The sequence below is a fragment of the Poeciliopsis prolifica genome, unplaced genomic scaffold (assembly GCF_027474105.1).
Source record: "Poeciliopsis prolifica strain line A6 unplaced genomic scaffold, Auburn_PproV2 SCAFFOLD077, whole genome shotgun sequence".
NCBI lineage: Eukaryota > Metazoa > Chordata > Actinopteri > Cyprinodontiformes > Poeciliidae > Poeciliopsis > Poeciliopsis prolifica.
The window spans coordinates 1,054,298-1,075,357 of record NW_026562452.1 but is presented as its reverse complement, the minus strand read 5'-3'; the positions used below and the strand labels follow the sequence as shown (position 1 = coordinate 1,075,357).

The 21,060-nt window shown below is 36.2% G+C and overlaps 3 protein-coding genes across 3 annotated transcripts; 2 read left to right on the top strand and 1 right to left on the bottom strand.

Moving 5' to 3' along the window:
* Positions 1-374: 374 nt before the first annotated feature.
* Positions 375-11,858, bottom strand: LOC129352572 (UNC93-like protein MFSD11). Its single transcript, XM_055021633.1, has 13 exons — positions 11,420-11,858; positions 10,951-11,006; positions 10,759-10,866; positions 10,591-10,670; positions 9,198-9,294; positions 6,137-6,195; positions 5,813-5,957; positions 5,092-5,141; positions 3,107-3,172; positions 2,899-3,024; positions 2,652-2,826; positions 2,416-2,551; positions 375-935 (listed from the first exon to the last, which is right to left on the bottom strand). Exons 1-13 carry the CDS (start codon positions 11,507-11,509, stop codon positions 783-785), a joined length of 1,341 nt encoding a protein of 446 aa, XP_054877608.1. The 5' UTR covers positions 11,510-11,858; the 3' UTR covers positions 375-782.
* Positions 11,859-12,652: 794 nt separating this feature from the next.
* Positions 12,653-17,441, top strand: ubfd1 (ubiquitin family domain containing 1). The gene is made up of 7 exons (XM_055021634.1): positions 12,653-12,869; positions 14,571-14,849; positions 14,942-15,150; positions 15,224-15,289; positions 15,400-15,505; positions 15,594-15,676; positions 17,258-17,441. Exons 1-7 carry the CDS (start codon positions 12,854-12,856, stop codon positions 17,366-17,368), a joined length of 870 nt encoding a protein of 289 aa, XP_054877609.1. The 5' UTR covers positions 12,653-12,853; the 3' UTR covers positions 17,369-17,441.
* A 1,728-nt stretch (positions 17,442-19,169) lies between these two features.
* On the top strand, positions 19,170-21,055 carry rmi2 (RecQ mediated genome instability 2). The gene is made up of 2 exons (XM_055021581.1): positions 19,170-19,553; positions 20,702-21,055. Exons 1-2 carry the CDS (start codon positions 19,265-19,267, stop codon positions 20,851-20,853), a joined length of 441 nt encoding a protein of 146 aa, XP_054877556.1. The 5' UTR covers positions 19,170-19,264; the 3' UTR covers positions 20,854-21,055.
* The last annotated feature ends 5 nt before the right edge of the window (positions 21,056-21,060 follow it).

Below are 21,060 nucleotides of genomic sequence, written 5' to 3'. Positions count from 1 at the left end.
AAGGAGGGGAAGCACATTTTGACAAAACACAGACTGATATAACACAGTCTGACTTTGGACATTGCTAAATTTACCTGTTAGTAGGTATATTTAATTTGTATCAAGTAAAGGTATACATTTAATATTTATATTTGAATTTCACTACTTACATGTATTTAAAAATAAATACTCAACATTTAAAATGTATAGTTATTTTAATAAATCATATTGTTTTCAACATTTATATTTGATGCATATTAAATATTTATTCTGATATTATTAATTCAAACCCTATTTATGACAGGTTTCATGCTAAACTGCACAGATAAGAATTTGTGTGTGTAATTTTCAGCAATGGTAGCGCCTAGTGCAATCAACAGTCACAGGATTCCAGCGTGCGTTAAAATTTTATTATTCAAAGATTTGCCCAAAAGGAAGAGACATTTACACTACAGAGCAAAATGTACAAACATGACATAAAGTAGTGATTGTCAGGCATTATTTAGTATAATTTATATTCATAAAAAGGATGTAGACACATAAAATATTAGAATTTTCATTAAGACAAACCTGAGCTAGAAATAATGTGGAGTATAATATAAAACAAGTGGATATAAACGTTTGACCATAACAAGGTCAACTAACATTCTAACATATTGCAGAAGCTGATATGCTGTGATTCTTCATTGGTCACTTTATCACAATGATACATTATTATTTTTTTAATTAAAATGCAAGACTGAGTTTCAGGATTACATTTGTTTTCCAGGTCATAAATGATTCTGACCACAGAAACCTGCTTTTCAAAGTTCCTGTGAATCCATGGAGTACTCCTGTATCCTCTCAACTATGAAGAAGCAGAGAGTTCCAGTAAAGCCGAGGATGACCAGAAGCAGGAGCTGCCACGTCAGCAGAAGGTAGCCGCTGTAGAAGAACGCCACTGCTGCACTCACAGACTACCAGGACACATAAATTGTATGGTTGGTTATGAGAATAAAGAACTGCAAGGTTTGTAACATCTCATCTGCAGCCATGTTTGTCCAACTGTGGAACATGTTACACGGGTGGTATTTGAGCTACCTCTAGTGGTACTCAGAAGAAATGTTGACATTAATAACAAAGTAAATATGTGCAAATTAGCTGTGACAAAGTGAAAGACAGTGCACAAGAAACAGTTTGCTAGGCGTGATTTTTTTATTTTTTTTCTTACATTGCTCTGAAGTTAGAACATGGATCTGACAAAGATATCAAACCCAACTTAACCATGTTGGAGTTTCATGTTCCAAAATCAGTGCTTTACTTTACATTTACAGTGGCTATCACTATCTTTTTATGTGAAAGGCAGCCATGTTGAATTTTAGGGTCAGGGTTGGTGAGACTTTTCCTCGTCGGCATTTTGAATTACATGCCAGTTGAGAATTTCAACTTCTTGCAGTAAATCTGTTATTTTCAGATTTACTACAGTTTTAAAATGTCTGACAAAATTGTCGTAAAGTTTGGGAACCACTGGATCAGAAAGACCAGTCTGTTTGAATGAAGTAGCATCTTCTCATTTGTCAGATTAAATGTAACTTTTGAAAATAACATTTAAGAATGTATTAAATATACTTTTAACTAAGCCCATCTCTGTATTGAAAGTATATGCCTTTTTGGTGTCTTCATGTGACATTCTAATCTTAAATGTAGTTTTATTAGTTGAAAATCTGCATAATTAACAGATTAATGGCCTGAAATAAATGAACTTTTCAATAGTCTAATTTTTTAAATATATCTGTAATTGTCCTGTATTTTAACATAATTGGCTTGATGAAATCAGTCTAGTTTTGTTTTAATCATAATTAAATAATTTAAATTATCCAGTAAATTTTAATTTTTGCTAACACAAAAAGCAACTTTCAAATGAGTATTTAATCTATCGTCAACCTCTTCCTGTAAAAATGTAATTGGTCCCTAAATCAAACAATTGAGTGTTCCAGCAGAGTGTTATTGGACAAAAGTGATAAAGAACTTTGTGGCTTATTTGATCAGCAGTAGTTTTCACATTTGATAGATTTCTCCATTATGAAATAAAATTCTCAAATGCCAACAGCTAAAAAGAAAAAAGAAAGAAATTTGTATGAAGATAAATACTTTTTTTCACAGCACTGCATGCCAACATAGAGTTAAAAGACTTGCTCATTATAACACCTTGAAAAATATGTTCCACTATTTGAAAAGCAAGCTTAGAAAATATCACAATTTCCTAGAGGTAATTCTTTTTCAAGATCAACTATGCTGCAAAGAAAAGAGGCGAGGTGAAGATTTGCCTTTCTGACACCTTCCATCCCTATTAATGAGGCTTCAGCTGAATTTATTTCACACTTGACAGGACAACATTTTGACTGAGCTTTGCTCGGCTCTGCTAACAATGTCTGAGAATTGGCAATCGAGGATTACCTGGATGAATTTAAAGATGGCGAAGGCAGGCGTGCTTTGTTCGGCGTAAATATAGCCCAATATGCTGTAGAGCTGCGTGTTAAAGCAACTATCTCCAAGTCCAAGCAGGAAGGAGCACAGCAGGGCAATAGATGCACTGAAGGAGAAAACAAAATGCTTATTAGTAACATGACATGAATAACAACTGCCAGTCCAGAAGCTTGAATTCCCTCCTGTTAAATAAAAAAACCACCTACGATGGGTTTAGAAATGGATTTTTTTTTGTGGTGGTTTCAACGACGATAGGCGCGTCATCTGGGATGTTGAGGAAAATTAGGTAGGAAGCGACGAAATGGACGACCATCCCCAGAAACACCACCGAGGTTCGTCTGAAGCGACTGTTTTTACACAGGAGTCCAAACAACCCCCCACCTGATGGGACAAAAAATACTTCTAGAACCTCTCGTGGGTTTTTAAATCTCTGTCAGCAGTGCGTCAACCCACCTACTATTTCTCCGATGCCCACCACTATCCCAGAGATCCCAATCAAGCCCTTGGCTGCTTCTTCAAAGTGGGCAGTTGCCCCAATGCACGTTCCGTACACTCCACTGTAGAAAGACAGTTCAAGCCCTGGAGAACCAGGACAGTGTCTTTTCAGCTCCAACTTCAAGCATTTCACAAGAGGCAGGACGATTTTCTACATTTCTCTTACCACTGTAAACCATGCAGGGACTCAGGAGCATCATTGTTTTTGTCTTCAATAGATGCAGGATGGTTTCTGTAAGAAATAAAAAAAAGAAATCCAATGTACTCATTTGAATTGCTAATGGAGCCATATTTTTTGAACAAATATGCCTCGTTTACTGCTTCAGAAAGCGTGGATTAAAATGCAGACATTAAAGTCCAATTTTCTCCTTAGAATTAAAGTTCTGTGCTGGAAGAGAATGGGAGAAAAAAATTGAACCAAGGAGCCACATTTAAATGCAGAAAGGAAAGCACCCGGGAGAGGCTTCCATTCAGGCTGTTAGAGAAATCTGGATTTTAGGGCAGAAATCCCAGTAGGTTTGTTTATGTATGCCTTGATGCCCTTTCTGACATAAATCAGCATGCATCTTTGATAAACCCGATATCTTTCGAGGCAGGTGCACACAAGTCTACGTGTGTGCAAGATACACACGAGACAAAGAGCAATCAGATCATCCAAACAACCTGGGGCAGCACTGAAAGCAGGAGCAACTGCGGCAGAGTTTCCAGTTGACAAACAGAGAGATAATCTGAGATAAACTCACGCTAAGGCACTGTCTGTGTACTCTGTCGCGTAGCAGGGAGATTTTTATCCACATGAAAGCAAGTTTTACTTGAAGAAAAACAAAACTGCCTGCTAGCTGCAGAATGGAAGCAGTCAGATGTGACGCAAATACAAATCACCAGGAAACAAAAAGAAAATGTCAAGTTTTTTAGTGCGGGGTGGAAATGGGTGGGTAGGGGAGGGGTCTCTTAGATCTCTAATGGTTTCATATCAGCTGTGAAAAACTATTGAATGAAAAAAGGGACAGCATTGTGATGCCGTCAGTCATTTGCAACACAAAGCTCACGATAAAGACTGTTGTGATCACCAAAATTAAGTAAATGTGTGTTTTGTTTTTTCATAAAGTACTTCGTGCTTGAACAGAATTACTCCTCCAAACGTTTTTCAGTGAAATGCATAGGAAAATAAATAATGTTTGGGTTTATATGTTAAAAACACATTCTCAAAATTCTTTTTTTTTTTGTTACTTATCAACTTTATATAATTATATACAATTATATACACTGTGACCCTAAATGCAGCAGTTTGTCTATTTATTGAGTGTATCTCAATTAATGTTAATATTATCAACTCAATTATAAAACCCACATATAGTGATTATGCCTCATAAATTAGGAAGATTTATTCAAACTAGAGCAATATGTTTCAGTTATTTTTCTACCACATTTTCCTTTCACTCAACTTTCCAATAATATAATGTCACACAGAATTTTGTGACCAATCAACTTCTATATCAATAACTTTTTACGACTCTTGTCTGGACAACTGTCGAGTCAGCAGTCTTATAATTGTGTAGGCTGTAACATAATATTCCAACCTTTGATTGAAGTGCATATTCAACGAGAAAGAAAACGTAAAGTTAAGAAAGAAATAATTTTAGTACAACCATTTGCACCTCCAACAATAACTATACAACTCAAACCTGTATGTTTTTTTAATAAATCAGATTAGCAAGTAACCCGGCCATAACCTCCTGTTTCCCTGGGGTATAAATACTGACAGAGGTTCATAAAAAGTCAATTTCTCTTAGCTTCCAAATGAAAAAGAGAAATCACAGTCAAATATGATTAAACAGTTTAAAACAACAAGCGTTTGTAAAGAAGACTGAATGAAGATGAAGGTTCATTTTGCTGCAATTAAAACAAATGGCAAGCTCACTAAGAGAAATGCAGCAGTTTTATTAAGTGTCATATTATGTCTTTGCAAGAAATTATATTTTTATTTTTGTATTTCTTAAAAACGTTTTTACTTTCAAATATTTATGGAGAGCACTGTAAGCAAGGGATTTTATCATTCAAACTCAGGATCAGAAATGCAGTAAAAGTGACATCTTTTACTGCATTTCTGATCCTGTGTAATTTTTAAATAAAGTCTAAATAAAAACTTACGGAACTCTGTTTTGGTATCCTGTAGAGCGGCGTTTGCTCTGTTCTTGTACCTAAACAGCAGAAGAGACACTGATGTTGAACTTCTCCAATGCTCAAAGTGATCAATGGAAATCAATTACCCAGCCACACAGAGAAATGCATTGATTTACTCCAGAGGAAACATGAAGCAAACTATATCTTTAAGACAGCTCAGTTTCTTTACGTGCTATTTGGAAAAGCTTTTGTGCATAAATACTTCTCATCTGACTTTCAGTCGTCTTTCTTTTCAGGTACTCGTCCATATTCATGAAAGTTAAAAGACGCCTGAAAAGAAAACATATTGAGGGCCTTTCTTGCCACACTCAACAGTTCTCCATCTTAGCTGGCCAGGATCTGCCTGATTGCAGCCTACTCTTGTTGAGTGCCTTCACTGGGCTCGACTCGGTCAAAGTTACAAAAACCTGGACAAAAAAAATTCCAGTGTAATTATTTTGAAGAACAAATCCAGTTCCAAACTTTCTGCAAAGCTGTATCATTACGTTCATCTTGACAAACACTTGGAAACTCTAAGGCGGGTAGTTTGGAGGAAAATCATTTTGTGGAGAGGAAAAAAAAAGCAAATTCACAACTGTTTCCTCTTTGAATCGTTATGTTATTCCTGAGTGATGACCTCAGTACATTCTGGTTGATTTTGTAAGACCACGGGGAAAGAGGTGTAATTATCTGAAGGATGGTCCTTTACATTGTGCGCGTTGAGAGCAGCGACTGCCCTTCCTCTTCAGACAGCAGCTCCTCTTCACGATGACTCGTCCTCAAGACCAGGAAGCTGAGCGTGCCAAGAATGGAGGAGACCAGCAGGAACAGAAAAATATTCCTCCTGCTGCTGTCTGAGATTAAAATAAACAGCTTTAATAAAAGGCGACAGATATTTTAAGACCGTTGAGCTGAGACAGATTTATAATTACCTCCCAGTCGTATAATCCTGTGTGATAATCATTTACTTGCATCATTGTGCAACATTTTTGCTTTTATAATTATAACGGTAATTAGCCGAGTCTGACTTCACCTGATATTTCTGATTTTCCGTTCCAGTCGAGGTAAATGTAAAGATTCCCAAACAGCATGCTGCAAATGAAAGGGACTCTATTAATGAATTGAAAAAAAAAGCTTCTATTCTCTTTCTGATCATTAGCACAGCTGGCCTGTTTGTTTTCACCCGTCCATAAATATGCCGCCCACTTTCCCTTTAGGGAGCTTTTAAATCAAGCCTGCTGTACAAGTACACGCTGCCCACAATTGCTCTTTATATATTATATAGTGCACTGTATATTCACTATATGCCATGTTATCCCAGCGTCAGCATTCTGTGTGAAGTTTATGGAGCGTGGCACCCACAGAAATCCCCACAATGAAATGTAAAATGTAGCCTCTGCTTGTCATTACATAAAAGAACAAATGTTGCCTCTCTGAAAAGTCCCATAATGTAACACATCAGCTGCTATCATGCAAAAACTGCTACTGAGCAGCAGTAAATTTGTCTATGTGTCACTTTGAGAATGGTTCTGGGTGGAGTTGTTTTCTTTTTTCTTCCAATGTTTTCATCTGTTCTTTGTTGATTTTTTTAAACGAATGAATCTATTCCTCCATGCTCACATGACCGAAAAGCATGCAAGGTTGAGAAAACTACATGTATTTTGTAGCTGAAATAAAGATTAGAAATATACTAGAATGAATTGCGACTTGGTGTTAAGAAGATTGATTTTATTTGATGTTCACCAGGAGTTCTGCCAAGGAAGAATGAGGGAAGCCTGGGCAGTGGCAGATCCTTTATACTCACAGAGCCAACACTGTTTTCTTCTTAACTAAATCTGTGCTAAAACATTATTTTTTGTAGGAATGGGGATATTAGAAAAACTTTCTGAAATGTATGTATTTGTTTATTTATTTTGTGGCAGAAAGATGTTGGAAGTTCTGTTATGGCCTTGAGCTTTTGTGTGCTACAATGAAATTAAGATTATGCATGACCTCCATCTGGGGACCCGTTGTGAAAACATTGTGGAATACACAAAACCTAATTGAATTTTAGCAACGCACATTTGCAAAATTATATTTCAGAATAAAAAAAAAATCTTGCACTTCAAACATCAGTCAGTAGTTAGACAGGGTGTACAAATTTAAGAACCACTGTTAACTTGTTTAGAAGAGATAAGAATCTCCTTAACAGTTAAAAAAAATCTACACATTTAATAGACTCTTGACCATCAAATTTTAATGTTTGCCATGAAGAGACAACTAAACAACAGTGTTCAACTTAGACCTGCTCGGGGAAAAAAATATTATTCATCTGGAAAAGAAGGTTGTTCTCTATCTCAGCTCTATTTAATATCATGTGGTTATGCCTAAAGGTGCTTTTAGAAATGTTTTATGAATTGTAACCATGAGAACTGAGCTGTCCGGTTAAAAAATATATGTTGTTAGGAGGAAGTGAAACACTGCATACACAGCTATGGCTCTGTTCCATCTCTTAAATGTTGAACTGGTGGTATCCTGGTCTGGGCTTGTTTTGCTCAACCTGCAACTGATTTACTTACTATGACTTAAACTCCAAAAAAAGAAGTTCTCAATTGTTTCAAGGAATGTTTCTTTAAGTTGATGGTTTGATGTATTTCTTGGTCTGCTGTGTTGGTTTTCTCTAACAATCTTAACCATTCAGTTTGTATTTTCTCAAAATGTTCAAGAAAAACAAAACGTGTCAGTTGTGAGTAAGAATGGAAATTATAGGGGATTCTATAATTTTTCCCAAAAGTAAGAAAATCAATTTTTTTTTTGTTTGTTTCTACTTGTTTTATACTGACTTCTTTTTTCCATTTTTGAAAAGTGTTTTTAAGGCAGCAGGCCGTGATTAAATAATATGACTTCCTTGTTCTCACGGATGTCTTAATAATTATGCAGGCATTTTAAGAATGAGAAAAATGTAATCAACTTTTATAATAATTATAGCCGGTCCTTGTAAGTTTAAAGCATCTTACCCTGAAAAGACAAACCACAATCTGTATGCATCAAGCCTCTTTTCTGCTTTTTAGAGTTTGAAAAGCTGTGACCTTTAATTGATGTTTTTCCACTTGGTGGATTAGAGTAACTTAAAAAAATATATAAATACCCTATGAGCAAGATATTAAGTAAACCATTTGAAAACTTGAGTGTTAGAAAATGTGACCTACATTAATTTTATTTTTAGAAATAATGAATTTCTGCCCATGGTGAGATTTTCACATAAATAAGTGAGGTTTCAAAAAAAAAAAAAATGTTCTATTAAATATCTCAATCTATTTCTGTCTTTGATTAAATATCTGTATACATACATATGGTCTCCTTCCAAGAACCCCGGTGAGGAGAAGCAGAGGCTATTCATGACTGCTAACAGTGACATTCTGTGTTTGTGTTTGCAGCCTGTGAGCGACTGAATCATAAGTTTATTACGGACGTGATCATCCCTGCAGAGTCAGATTAGCATGGCCCTATTGGGAGCTTTGGCACAGGTGACAGCCAATGTAATTATAATACTAATTCAATTTGCAAATTGGAGCAAACACAAATTAGCTGTCCAAGCCGGCGTGCATGAGAAATGGGCCAAATCCAAGAAACGAAAAGGGCCAAATCTTGCTTGCTGTGCTTTTAAGGAGCTTTGATGTGTTTAACAGCAGCAACGTGTTTTATTAAAATCTGATTATGGTAAATGAAGAGCAAAGGAACATATCCTGCCGAGACGTAATGTGTTCTGGACAGGAATTCTGGGAGCTGGGAGCTTGAGTACAAGCTCCCAGAATCCCTGGGAGCTGGATAAATGTACAGACTTAGTATTAAGAATTAAGGAAATATTGAACAATAAAAGTCACTCCAATTTTAGGAACACATCATATAACGAGGACTAATTAAAAACTACTATGAAGAACCTTAAATTCCCAAATACAACAAAAGTTGCTCTTCTATTAATTCTTCCATGTACAATAATTCAAGTTCTGAAATAATGTGTTTTGAGCAAACCTCAAAATATGGACCAGAATTACAGCATGCATACATGCATGCATTCCCATTTTGACTGAGCCTGGAGTATAACGTGTAGATACCTGCATTGTAGCAGACCCCAGAACAAACCGGTGTTCCTGTTGATGGTGGAAGCTTCTGAGTTTTCCACCAGGAAATGCCCCTGCGCAGTCCAGAGCACTGCAGGACGCAGAGAGGGAGGGAAAAGATATTCACCACTCAGTTGCTGACAAGAAGGGATAAATGACACTGGGCTGTAAGCAAGTAATGCATTCAAATATTCGGTGGCCAAAAGATTAAAAAAAAGTGTAACTCACTGCAATGTTTTGAGGCAGCATTAAACAAGTAAACTTAAAACAACTGCTCCAAATAATTTTTTTTGTGTTATTCCTTCAAAAACAAAGTTGATGGTCTTCTCTGTATTTTCACCAACATTTTTGAGTAAACTCAAGATGCTCTGTGTTTCTTGGAGACACAGTTCCTAATCTATTTAAGTTCTAATTCAGGATACACTGTTTATAGCACCGGCATAATCCAGGCGCAATAATCCCTGTATGCATGATTAACCACAACTTTGATTTTTTTATTTTTATTTATTTATTTTTACTGCAGACAAACAGAGCTTCCATGGGCTGCAGTAGCCCAAGGCAAGCATGCCGAACTATTTACAAGCTTTAAATTTCTTCAGCTATTCTTAATACCCTGTATGCTGTTTCACTATGTATTCTCAGAGAGAGCAATTAAGCTTAGAGACAAATACAAAAAGTATAGCTGCGTCAGGTCTTTTTACTTACATAAATATAGGGTCGGTGAAAAGTTTACAGAAACTCATTATTGGGAATAATTCATTTTAGGTTTTCAAGATAGTTTAATTTTGACCACAGACTTTTTTGGGGGGCCATCAATAGGCTTCTGACAATTCTGGCTGGATATTTGACCACTCTTTTATTGAGAGTTTTTCTAAACTTTCTGTAATTTTGAGACAGACCTTGCGTTTGAGCACAGTCTGCAACTTTTCCAACATATTTGAGCATCTGGGATAGCCTTTCTGTTTTAATATTCAATACTAATATGTCCATTTCAAAACCAGTTTTGTGTGTGTTTCATATTATTGTCCTTTTTGTACATCCAACTGGGTCTAAGCTGCAAATATCTGCAGCAAATTGTCACTCTCTAAGGAAGGAGATTGGTTAGGAACAGACGGGAAGCCAAAGAGACGGCGGCATATTTCTTTAAAATTCTGATCACAGAGAAGTGAGGTTCTTAAACTGACACTTTCAAGTGCAACTACAATTTGCTGACACACATTGAGAGGTTTGATCAATATAAGCACAACTATGTTTAGATGAGTCATGTCAGGCATGGAGGTGGTAGTATCATGCTCAGGGTCTGATTTGCTTCAAGTGTACCAGTGCATTACACAAAGGAGTAGGAATAACAAAACTTCCAATACCAATGTATGAAATGGGAACTTACATGCTGCTCCTACTCCGATGAGAACAGAGGTCAGGTAAAATGACCAAGTAGAGGGCATGATGAACACTGCAATGTAACCACTAAACAAAAGAACAGCCATGAGCCACATATTTAAGCATTTGTGTCCTACTTACTTTCTCTTTCTCTACTTAGCACAGGTAAGTTTACCTGTAAAGTAGGCCACTCAAAAACATGGTCAGTTTCGCTCCAATAACTGTAACAACAGTTGGTGCAACCAGATTGGAGAACGAAAAAACTCCATAGATGATCCCCAGGCTGCAGAATAAGGAAAGGAAATACAGTTAACATCTTTATGCGTTTTTAATTTGGTGAAATAAACTGTTTCTTTCTTTCTTTTACCTGTGGTAACCACTTCCGCTGAAAGTTGAATTGTTCAGACTTTTCACCACAGTTTGCTGAAAGGGTGGGGAAAAATGAATTAGGGTTGTCAAAAGAGTTTAGAGCCTATTTGGCCTCAGGTCATTCATCCTGTTTGATAATTTCACTGACCGTTGAAGTAAATCAGAAACACGAGATGCGCCTGACTAACTCCTCTGACTTCCATTTCCTTCACTTTACAAAAAAAACAGCAGCAGACTGGTTTTCTTGTTCATGCTTTCATTTATAAAACGCATAGCTGTAGTACAGAACAAAGTAGCCTAAATAAATAATTGCTGCGAGTTGCACGTGTTGATTTGTGACACAAGATTTCATTTTTGAGACGTTGGCTTAATTAAAATTCATCTTCAATCTGCAAAATCGGCATTTGAGAAATCCACACTACAAACTAAACGCACCATGGTTAATAGATGATGGGTTTTGAACTTACTTCAACGTTCCCACAGGTGGTGAAGGCGGTGAAAATGAGCAGAAATCCCACACCCAAAACCACAACGTTGTAAGTCCTTCTGTCTGCCATTCTGTCTTCTTTTTTCCTCCTAATACATTATAAGTATTAGTGCTTTTAACGTCCTCTGTTAATGAATTCCTTCTACAACTATTAAACACTAGAGGACCCGAATGTCTCCATTTTTACAAAGTTTACTAACTGTTTAGTTAGTTTTATTCGCAAACAGGAACCAGAGGAGCACTGAAGAGATGCAAATAGAAAGCAACAGTGGAGCACTGTACACGAGAACCCTTCCTTCCTATTAGAGTACACATGATAACTTGTGACTTTAATTACAAGCAGTTTTTTCAGCTCATTTTCCTTTTCACTCAGACTTTTTCTTTCGTCGTCATGAGGACGGTCGTGACAGTAGTTCTGGGTTCTGCCTCTTCTTCTATCCGCGTAATTTGCGGTCATTTGTGTTTGCTGCCGTCCGGAGGTGGCCACGGGGAACGTACCTCATGAAAATGACTGAACATTTGCAAAAATATGATGAATTAAAAACTTCAGCAATTACAAAACAATTATTGTGTTACAAAGTAATCTGAGATTTATACAATATATTCTACTGTGTATTGTGAATCTATTTAGGTTTCAGTTTTGAGAACCAAAAGTGTTTAAAAGCAAAGAAATGAAATTGAGATATTATCCCAGTAGGCTGTCTTTAATTGTTATTTCTGACGTAGTTGTATGGCTTTTATATATATATATATATATATATATATATATATATATATATATATATATATATATATATATATATATATATATATATATATATATATGTTTTTCAAGCGTCTGGCAAATACATCTAATTTTATTTTGAAGTCAAAGATATTGTCAAAGACGGAAAACAAGATAAAAGTTCCATCGTTCGATGTCTGTCTTGGCTGCAAAGATGCGCAAAATAACAAGAGTGTGCACTGCCACTTACTTCCGCCTTCTCATACACGTTTTCCAGATGTGACTACTATGTATACGTCTATATTTACTTTCAAATTATTTCTTTAAAAATCTATTTTTAACAAATATAATGGTTCTCATTTTTCCAGTTAAACTGACAAGAAAGCTACATATATTTGTATAGTTATACATATTTTCCACGTAAAATGTTCTCCAAATGCGCATGCGCGTTTCTGTCATATCCGTTTTACAATAAATTGTCTACAAAGGCTTTAACTAAGTCAAGTTTGCGTAACTATCTTTTTATACATATATTTTGAACAATTAAATTAAATTAACACATTGTTACCATCCATATCAATTTATTGGCGTGCCATAGCTAACTTATTTTAGACTTTTCTCAGTGGTCTCGGAGTCATCCTGCTTCCTGTATCCTCTTTGCCACAAACCGACAGATTGTACACAATCATCATGGCGACGCAGGATGGTGGGTATAGAGAAAATTTAGAAAAAATACAGAAAACATTTTTAGTTTACGCTTATGTTGTAGCAATAAAATGCCATATGTATCTAATTTAGCCTTTGAAACATGCTGTTATTATTAGACGGTGATGTAAATGTGCTACGTTTTTTCTGTAAATGTTCAGCAGCGGTCCTGCTAGCAAACGTTAACGATAGCTAACATCAGTTACATATATCTACATTTGACGACAGCTGCTATTAAGGTCAAAAACATTAACAGCTGTGACCATTCGACCGTAAATTATCATCACATATATAAGACAATTAAAGATAATTAACAACAGTATTGGAATCTCATGCAGGGCTCACGGTAATGTGACTACTTTGGCTAAAATCCTCAGTTTTTGGGTGTTTGGTTCTTTTGTTGTTTTATCTGCCATAATTGCATAATTAGCGTTTGTTTAGTTTAGTTTTTTTTTTTTAATTCGTTCATGGTACAAAACGGTGTGGTGACTTTCATTACATGTGAGCGATAGAAAGAGCTAGAAAGACCTCGAGAGAGAGAATGCGGCTGAGGAGAAAAAAAAGCGAAACTTGGAGAATCTTCAATCTAAAAAAAACAAAATCACACCTTAAATGCTCAGATGAGCAGGGGAATCTCAAGCGGTACTTAAATAGATTTTCATGAAGCATAAAAGAACTTTATTAAGCAACATAATATGTTGATAATTTGGTTTTAGGTGAAAATATAAACCAAGTGGTCAGATGTTTTTCTGCAGAAGGTTCTTGTTTGATCAAAGGCAGTAAACTCAAGAGGCCCAGAATCACATTTTCTTGGAATTTAGTGTTTCATGGGACATCAGTAGTTCAATTAGCAAGATAACAAATGTATTTGCTCTATTTATCAATTAAAATATTCTTAATCGTTAGACTTTCAGAATAACACCCCACACACAGCCATTGCACTTGCACTGTCACATCATCTGCACTTTACCATAATTGGACCTGCTGCTTCTTCTTTGGTGTGGTTGAGTGCCTTTAGTTAATTTTAGTTGTATATATTATTATTATTGTGTGTTTGTTTATTTAATATTGTATATTTTGACTTTTTGCACGGGAGTTGCAATAGAAATTTTGTTGAATCCTGTTCAATGACAATAAATGCTATTCTATTCTATTCTATATGTTTATTAGGATTATGATTACTGGCCAAACGTGTAATATGGCAGAAAGCTGCTCGTTGTTTTACCTCATGTGCTTTGATGGTTTTAGTGTTCATATCTATTTTTTTCATATATGAAAATGAGTTGTCTACCATAAGATGTTTCTAAATTTCTATCTGGTTTTAGCTCTTGCATGCTATGCTCAAAAGTAGTAAAGGTCTTGTGAGGTGTTTCCTTTCAGCACTCAGTAATATGGACAAGTGGTATGGGATTAAATGTTTGCTTTTTATGCAAATGTTTAAATTTGTTGCTGATTTACACACACTTTGATCTAATATTAAATCTTACCCAGTTTTATTAATAACATTTGAACATAACACCATGCTGACTTTAGTGTTTTGTCTATAGTTACTTGTAGTGACTAAAGATTTGTTTTACTCTTTCTTTAGTCTTAATTATATTCGTATACATTTTCTCTGGAATAGACCGTGTTCTGCTGACATATATCCCAGGAATTCTTGTGTAATTTTATTTAAATAAATATAAACCGGATGCATTTGCAGGAGGTGAAGGAGCCGTAATGGACACTGAGACTGAGGCAAAGCCAAAAGAAGCCGAGGCATTTGGTGAAAACGAGGAAAAGGCCGATGCAGAATCTTCATCTCTCACAGATGCAGGAAATGCCACAACTCAGGACTCTAGTATTAGCAATGGCGACGACGCAGACGACAAGCAGGAGATGGTGGACTTGAAGATTATCTGGAACAAGAACAAATACGACCTGAAAATTCCTGTCGACAGTACCGGAGCCAAGCTAAAAGAGAGGATCCATGCACTCACTGGTAGGAGAGTGAAATTGTTTAATTCATTTATATTACATTTTATAACAAATGTTGTTGGCTAAGAACTGAAGGAATTCTCACATTGTTTTTAGGTCTTCCACCAGCAATGCAGAAAGTGATGTACAAAGGACTGCTTCCGGAGGATAAGACGCTACGTGACATAAAGGTTACAAATGGGGCAAAAATAATGGTGGTCGGATCTACAATAAATGATGTATTAGCTGTTAACACACCGAAAGAGGTTATTCAGCAGGAAGTTAAAGCCGAGGAAAACAAGAAAGAGCCCTTATGCAGGCAAAAGGTAAGAGTTTTCAACAGCACTGTTAAGTATTGAAGTTGTATGGATTTTTTAAAAACTTGCATTGTGTCTTCAGCAACACAGGAAAGTATTGGACAAAGGTAAACCAGAAGATATAATGCCAGCTATCAAAGGAACAAAGGTGAGGGGTGATGATTAAAGCTCATTCAAGTTAGCGACAGCTGTCCAACATGTGTTTTGTCTTTTAAGTGAACTTACAAGGGATTAATAGCACCATTGTCATACCAACAGGAACGATTACCAACAGTGCCTTTATCTGGAATGTTTAACAAATCCGGAGGAAAAGTAAGACTCACATTCAAACTGGAGCAAGATCAGTTGTGGATCGGAACAAAAGGTGACATTATGATTCCTGACTGAGGTCCCAGTGGCACGGAGGTGCTGACTATGTTAATGCAGTTATGCTTATGCTTTCTCACTTGCAGAGAGAACAGAGAAAGTTCCAATGGGCTCTATTAAAAATGTAGTGTCCGAACCCATCGAAGGCCATGAGGACTATCACATGATGGTAACTATTGTTGTTGCTGCCTGCATGTCAGATTTATGATTTAGCTGTAAAATAAAAGAAAAGAAAAATCTAATACTCAAAGCTAGCAGATGTGTTTGGGGTATTCTACCCAGAAAAGTTCAGAAGGTAAGATTGTTTTATTTACTTACAGAAAAGGATGGAGCTCAGTTGTAATTTCTAAATAAAAAGTATTTTGAGGATATGAAAAGCTGTTGTAGCTTTTCCTGGAAAGCTTTGAGGGAGTTGTGTGCATCAGAGATTGAGTCATAATTTTCAGTGCTTTTGGGAGGAATATTCTCAGGAAAGACTGTTTTAAGATAAAACTAGTAGTGTGGCATTATAAAGAACTCTGTCAAAGATATGTGTCTCATAGTTTTGCACATATGGAAATGATCAACCACAGGATTTGCTTTATGAATCACAGACCAAGGACATTATGCCGCGAAGTACTTTTCTTGGAACCTATCTAGTATCTGTGTATGTATGTCTGAGAACTTATAAAACTTATCAATCAATCATCAGCTCCACCTTACTGAACACTTTAAGTTTAATAGCAGATGGAGTAAATGTCATCAAAGATCATCTTAGATGATATTCATCTTTATCATCTAAGATGACATTTATTCCCATCTTGCTTAACTGATTCAGGTTTTAGATCACAGTATGTAGATTTGATCAATAGAGTTGCATTACAGTCTGTACATGATAGTAGAAATATTGAATCAGATTCTAGAATCACAGCTCTGTTTTGAGTTTAAACATCCTAATGAATGAAATGTGCTGCACGGAGCTCAGAGGGGACAGAATTAGATATATGTTGTGCATTATGTTACAAAATTTCAGAAAGAAAAAAATACAAACGAAAAAAATATGCAAACGTGGTAGTTTGCTGCTTCCGGTCCTGGACTACCGGACCGGAATTGATGACGCAATAAAGTCTATTCTATACTAGAAAACCCAGAAATAATTCATCCTTCTGTTTAAAACCTTAAGCTCAATCACAGTTGGGTTACGCAGGAAGACTGGTATCTAAACCATACCAGAAATCACATAAAAAATAATTCTACAAAATGGTCCAAAAGTCTTTCATTTGCTATCAGAGTTGGCCGAAACAGTTGTTAGTTTTAGGGGTGAATTACTATTAAATAGGGACAGTTTGATTTGGTAGCTTTTTTCCCTTAATTAACTAAATAAAAATGTTAAAAGTGCATCTTTATATTTCCCCAGGTCACACTTTCAGTTAAATGCATTTCTATTACAATAGAACACATAATGTACACTAACAAATATTGTTTCAGTGGTGGGATTTTAGGCCTGAAGGCATGCAAACACAATGTTTTTTCCTTGTACTGATTGTAGGCTTGACAAAGTCTTGGTTTTGACAGATCTGAAGACACAGTGGATTGATAAGATCCAGTTGGGCATACAGTCCTTTGTCACTGTATTCAGTAAGACTTAAGTTTTCTCTTTGAAGACTTAAACAAGAGGCCTAACATATTAAAAAATGTCAGTCATGTGGGTAAGCTGTCATAGTCCTTGTAATCCCAAAATTCCTCACCAGTTTATCTTCCACTTCTGCAGGCTTTTCAGTTGGGTCCAACGGAAGCCTCTCAGTATTGGGTCTACTGGGTGCCTGCACAGTTTGTCGATGCAATCAAAGACACAGTCCTTGGAAAATGGCAGTATTTCTAATGTGCCTCTTTTTTTGACAATGATGAACTGGGATGGAGAGGAGGAGCCAATAAAAAAAAAAAATAAAAAAAAACTGGAGACTAAAGTGAGGCTTCAGGAACTGTTGGGAAGCTTTTTGAAGGAAACTGATGGATGCCTGTGGACTAACTATCTTGTCTTTAGGTTAAAGGTGCACTCTGCGGCAGCATACAATTTCTCAGCCCTGTTGATCAATGTTTTCAGCAAATCCAAGGGAAAATTTAAAAAAAAAATGTATAGAAATTGCTAACACTTTTCTTCAGTTATTCTTAAAAAGAAATAAAATTTATTTAATGAAATAAATGCACCCTGAGTTGTTTGACTTATTTGGTTCCTTTTGACTTGTGCCTGCTTTTTTGAAACACAGTAAGGGTCTGATAGAGGTTTGATATAGAACATAAATGGAGTTTCACAATTTGGCTTAGTTTTGCTTTTTGCATATTTGCTTTCTTGAAATAAAAGTCATACATTACAACAAAAAATTGTCAAATTTGTGCTTGAATAACAGCTTTTCTTTTAGGTTTTCTGAGGACCTCTTCTGCTTCAACAAATATTGCACAGAAGAGAGGAAACAAAATTACATTAAACTACAGTAGAAGGGTTAAGATTGGTCAAACCATCTTGTTTCATATTTAAGAAATGAATTCATCAGGAATATAATCAAACCAAACTACATGAATTACCAGCTTATTCCTTTAGTGTGGAATAGGAGCGTCGGAAACAAACATGTTGGCAGTTTGGACTTTTGAACTAAGATTTTGGGTTTATGTGTACATCTGTTAATAATTTGTTACATTGTAGACATATTTGATTTCATTCAGACAAATAGATGCATCTCAATAAACTACATACTTGAAAAATGATTCGTTATGCACAGAGGGATATATGGGAAGGGCAGATTTCTGTTCTAGCTAAATTGTTGTTTATGGCTAAGCAAACGCCTCCCTTTTTTCCAGAGTATTAAAAAATACATGAACAGATTGAAAACAAGAATACTGATGGATATTTCCATGTACTGTACAGTATGTGCATATAATAGCTGCTTCTGTTTGCATAAATTACTGACGATGGCGTGGCATTGAGAACTGCTAGGGGGCTGAGCCCAGATTGCTTTGACTGGGCCATATTGTTGGATCTGGCATCTCTAACCTTCCTCTTAATACTTAGTTGTTTTTCTTTGGGGTTTTGTTCGAGCCAGTTTACTGATTTATCAAACACAATTATAATACGGTCATAAAAGCAGGTATTAGAAATTTTGGACAACTCACAAAGAATAGTTGTAAATTAGGTCATATATAATTCTGTGTAATATGTATTCAAGCACTGACTCCAGCTGCAGTTTGTGCCTTGCTAAACTCTTCTCAATCTTCACTGAGCTTTGCCTTGCAATCCTTTCACAGTTGTTGTTACATGTGGGTATATTTTTTTAATCATTTTCCTTCCACTCAATTTTCCATTACTGTGCATGAAAGAAGATTAGTATTTTAAAGCTTCCTCTCCTTGTAAAAAATGTCAGTGACATTATGCTGGTCAACTGGCCAGGTAGCAGTCATGAGGGGACAACTTCTATTTAATAATAAAACAAATTTATTTGGTCTTATGTTGTATTGTCAAAGTACATCTCTAATCATAGGATGAAATTTCGCTTTCAAAAATGTGAAATTGATACTTTAAATTTCATTTTATTTGTCAAACAAGATTACATGGACACAGACGTGAATGAGAAGCTTTTAATTTGAAATAATCCTGGCCGGAACCTGTTCCCAAGAAAAAAATCTATATGTTCCGGGTTACACATTTTGGCGCTCCGTGAGAAATTAAATGACAAACTTTCCGGTCTGAGCTGCTCCATCTGGAGCCAGCTTCATTCGACCGATAATGTCCAAACTAGAGCAACCCTGCAAGGACGGGAAACGTTCCCCGCCGGTTAAGGTCCTGTCAGGTCAGCTGAGGGCGGCGGGGATCCGGGGTACCGCTGACAGCGCGGAGGGATACGTAATCCGAGCGGGCAGGGGTCGCACTCTGCGCGTGTCTCTTGTATGGATGCAGGGCACGGTGCTGGAGGTCCAACTGGACGGGACCACCGTGATGCTGATGGACGAAACAGGGACTTTTGCCGTCCAGGGCGTTAATAACATTCCCAAAGGCAAACCGTGTTTGCTTCCAGGTAATATGGCTGCACGTGTCATTCAAAACCTAATCATAGTAATCTGATTTTAAAATATTTTTCTATGGTCTTTATTGTTAGATGTATTATTTCTAACACCAAACTCCTGAGACTATTTAAATTGTACACAAAACTTAAAAATTAGTTTTACAGTGAACTGATTTTGCAGTCAAGGAGACGAGACACCTTTTGCAATAAAGATGAACCATAAAATATCTTGAGAAAATGACGTGGAGTGTGATATTGTGTAGGGGTTTATTAATGGAAAGTTGAGTGGAAGAAAAAAAGTGTGGAGATGGTGCACAATGTCTTACCACTGCTGACAAGCTGAAGGTCACTATTACAGCAACCTGGGCTTCCTCAACACCTGAGCAGAGCCACAGGCTGAGATAAAGTTAAAACTATGCTGTACTTTGATGAATCCTAACAGCGTTTCTTAGTGCTTGAATATTTTCAGCCAAAGTATCCTCTGAAGTTGTTTGATCAAGTTTGCACATTGATGCAACACCTAAAATATTTATGTGCTTCTCGTCGTAAAAAAGGATGTTAAAAATCAGGATAGCTATCCAGACTGTGATCTAAGTTTAGGATAAATCTGCTGCTTTTGACCATAATTCATCACTGCATTTTCATAAACATGAACCAAGATGAATGAAATAAAAGTTTGTCTAAACCTTGTAAAGTTAGATTCAGTAACTTTAAACTTTGTGGCATTTAGGCAGCGGTCATATTTTGTGTAGTGAATTTATTGAGATTCAGTATGAAAGAACATATTTGAGGTTTAAACTATCAGGTTTTGTCAAAACTATTAGAATAAATGTTAACTTTACTCTGAGAAAATGCAGTAGTTGCTAAAAACTACATTAATCCACTACAATAAATATTTTTCCGCAACTTTGAATTTCAGCCACCAAAATAAATTTTTTCATCAAAAGCAGCTACTTTTCTCAAATGGCTAGTTTGTGTGGAAGCATTCTTTTGCATTTGCAATGTCGATTTATTTTTCCACAGTAAACAGCATACATTGCATAATTGTAGATCCAAAATGGCCAAAAGATGTTAAATTAATACTTTATCACAGCCAAAAGCTCCATCGACTCCTGTACATTTTCACCTTTGCCCACATTGATCATCTGCCACTGTTGCAGGTAAATATGTAATGGTGATGGGCGTCATCCAGGCTGTTTCCCCGGAGCCTGTGATCCGTGCTGTGAAGATGGCAGACCTCTCGGACTTTGCTGCGCTCCACAGACAGATGTGGAAGCTGGAGGTGGAGGAACTGCAGCAAGTGTTAGCCTGAATATCAGACAGCTGATGAGTACTGCTAGTTGCATAGAGCAGGTGCAGTTGTATGACTAAATGATGTTTGTGACTGAGGTTCATCTTATATGAAATGACTTAACCCATTTTTCTCTTATCCTGTGTATCATACTTTGTAAATATGTTTTTCATGCACCAGAGTTGCAGTGACATGTTTGTGTAAGGCATATTAAATCTTAATAAAACA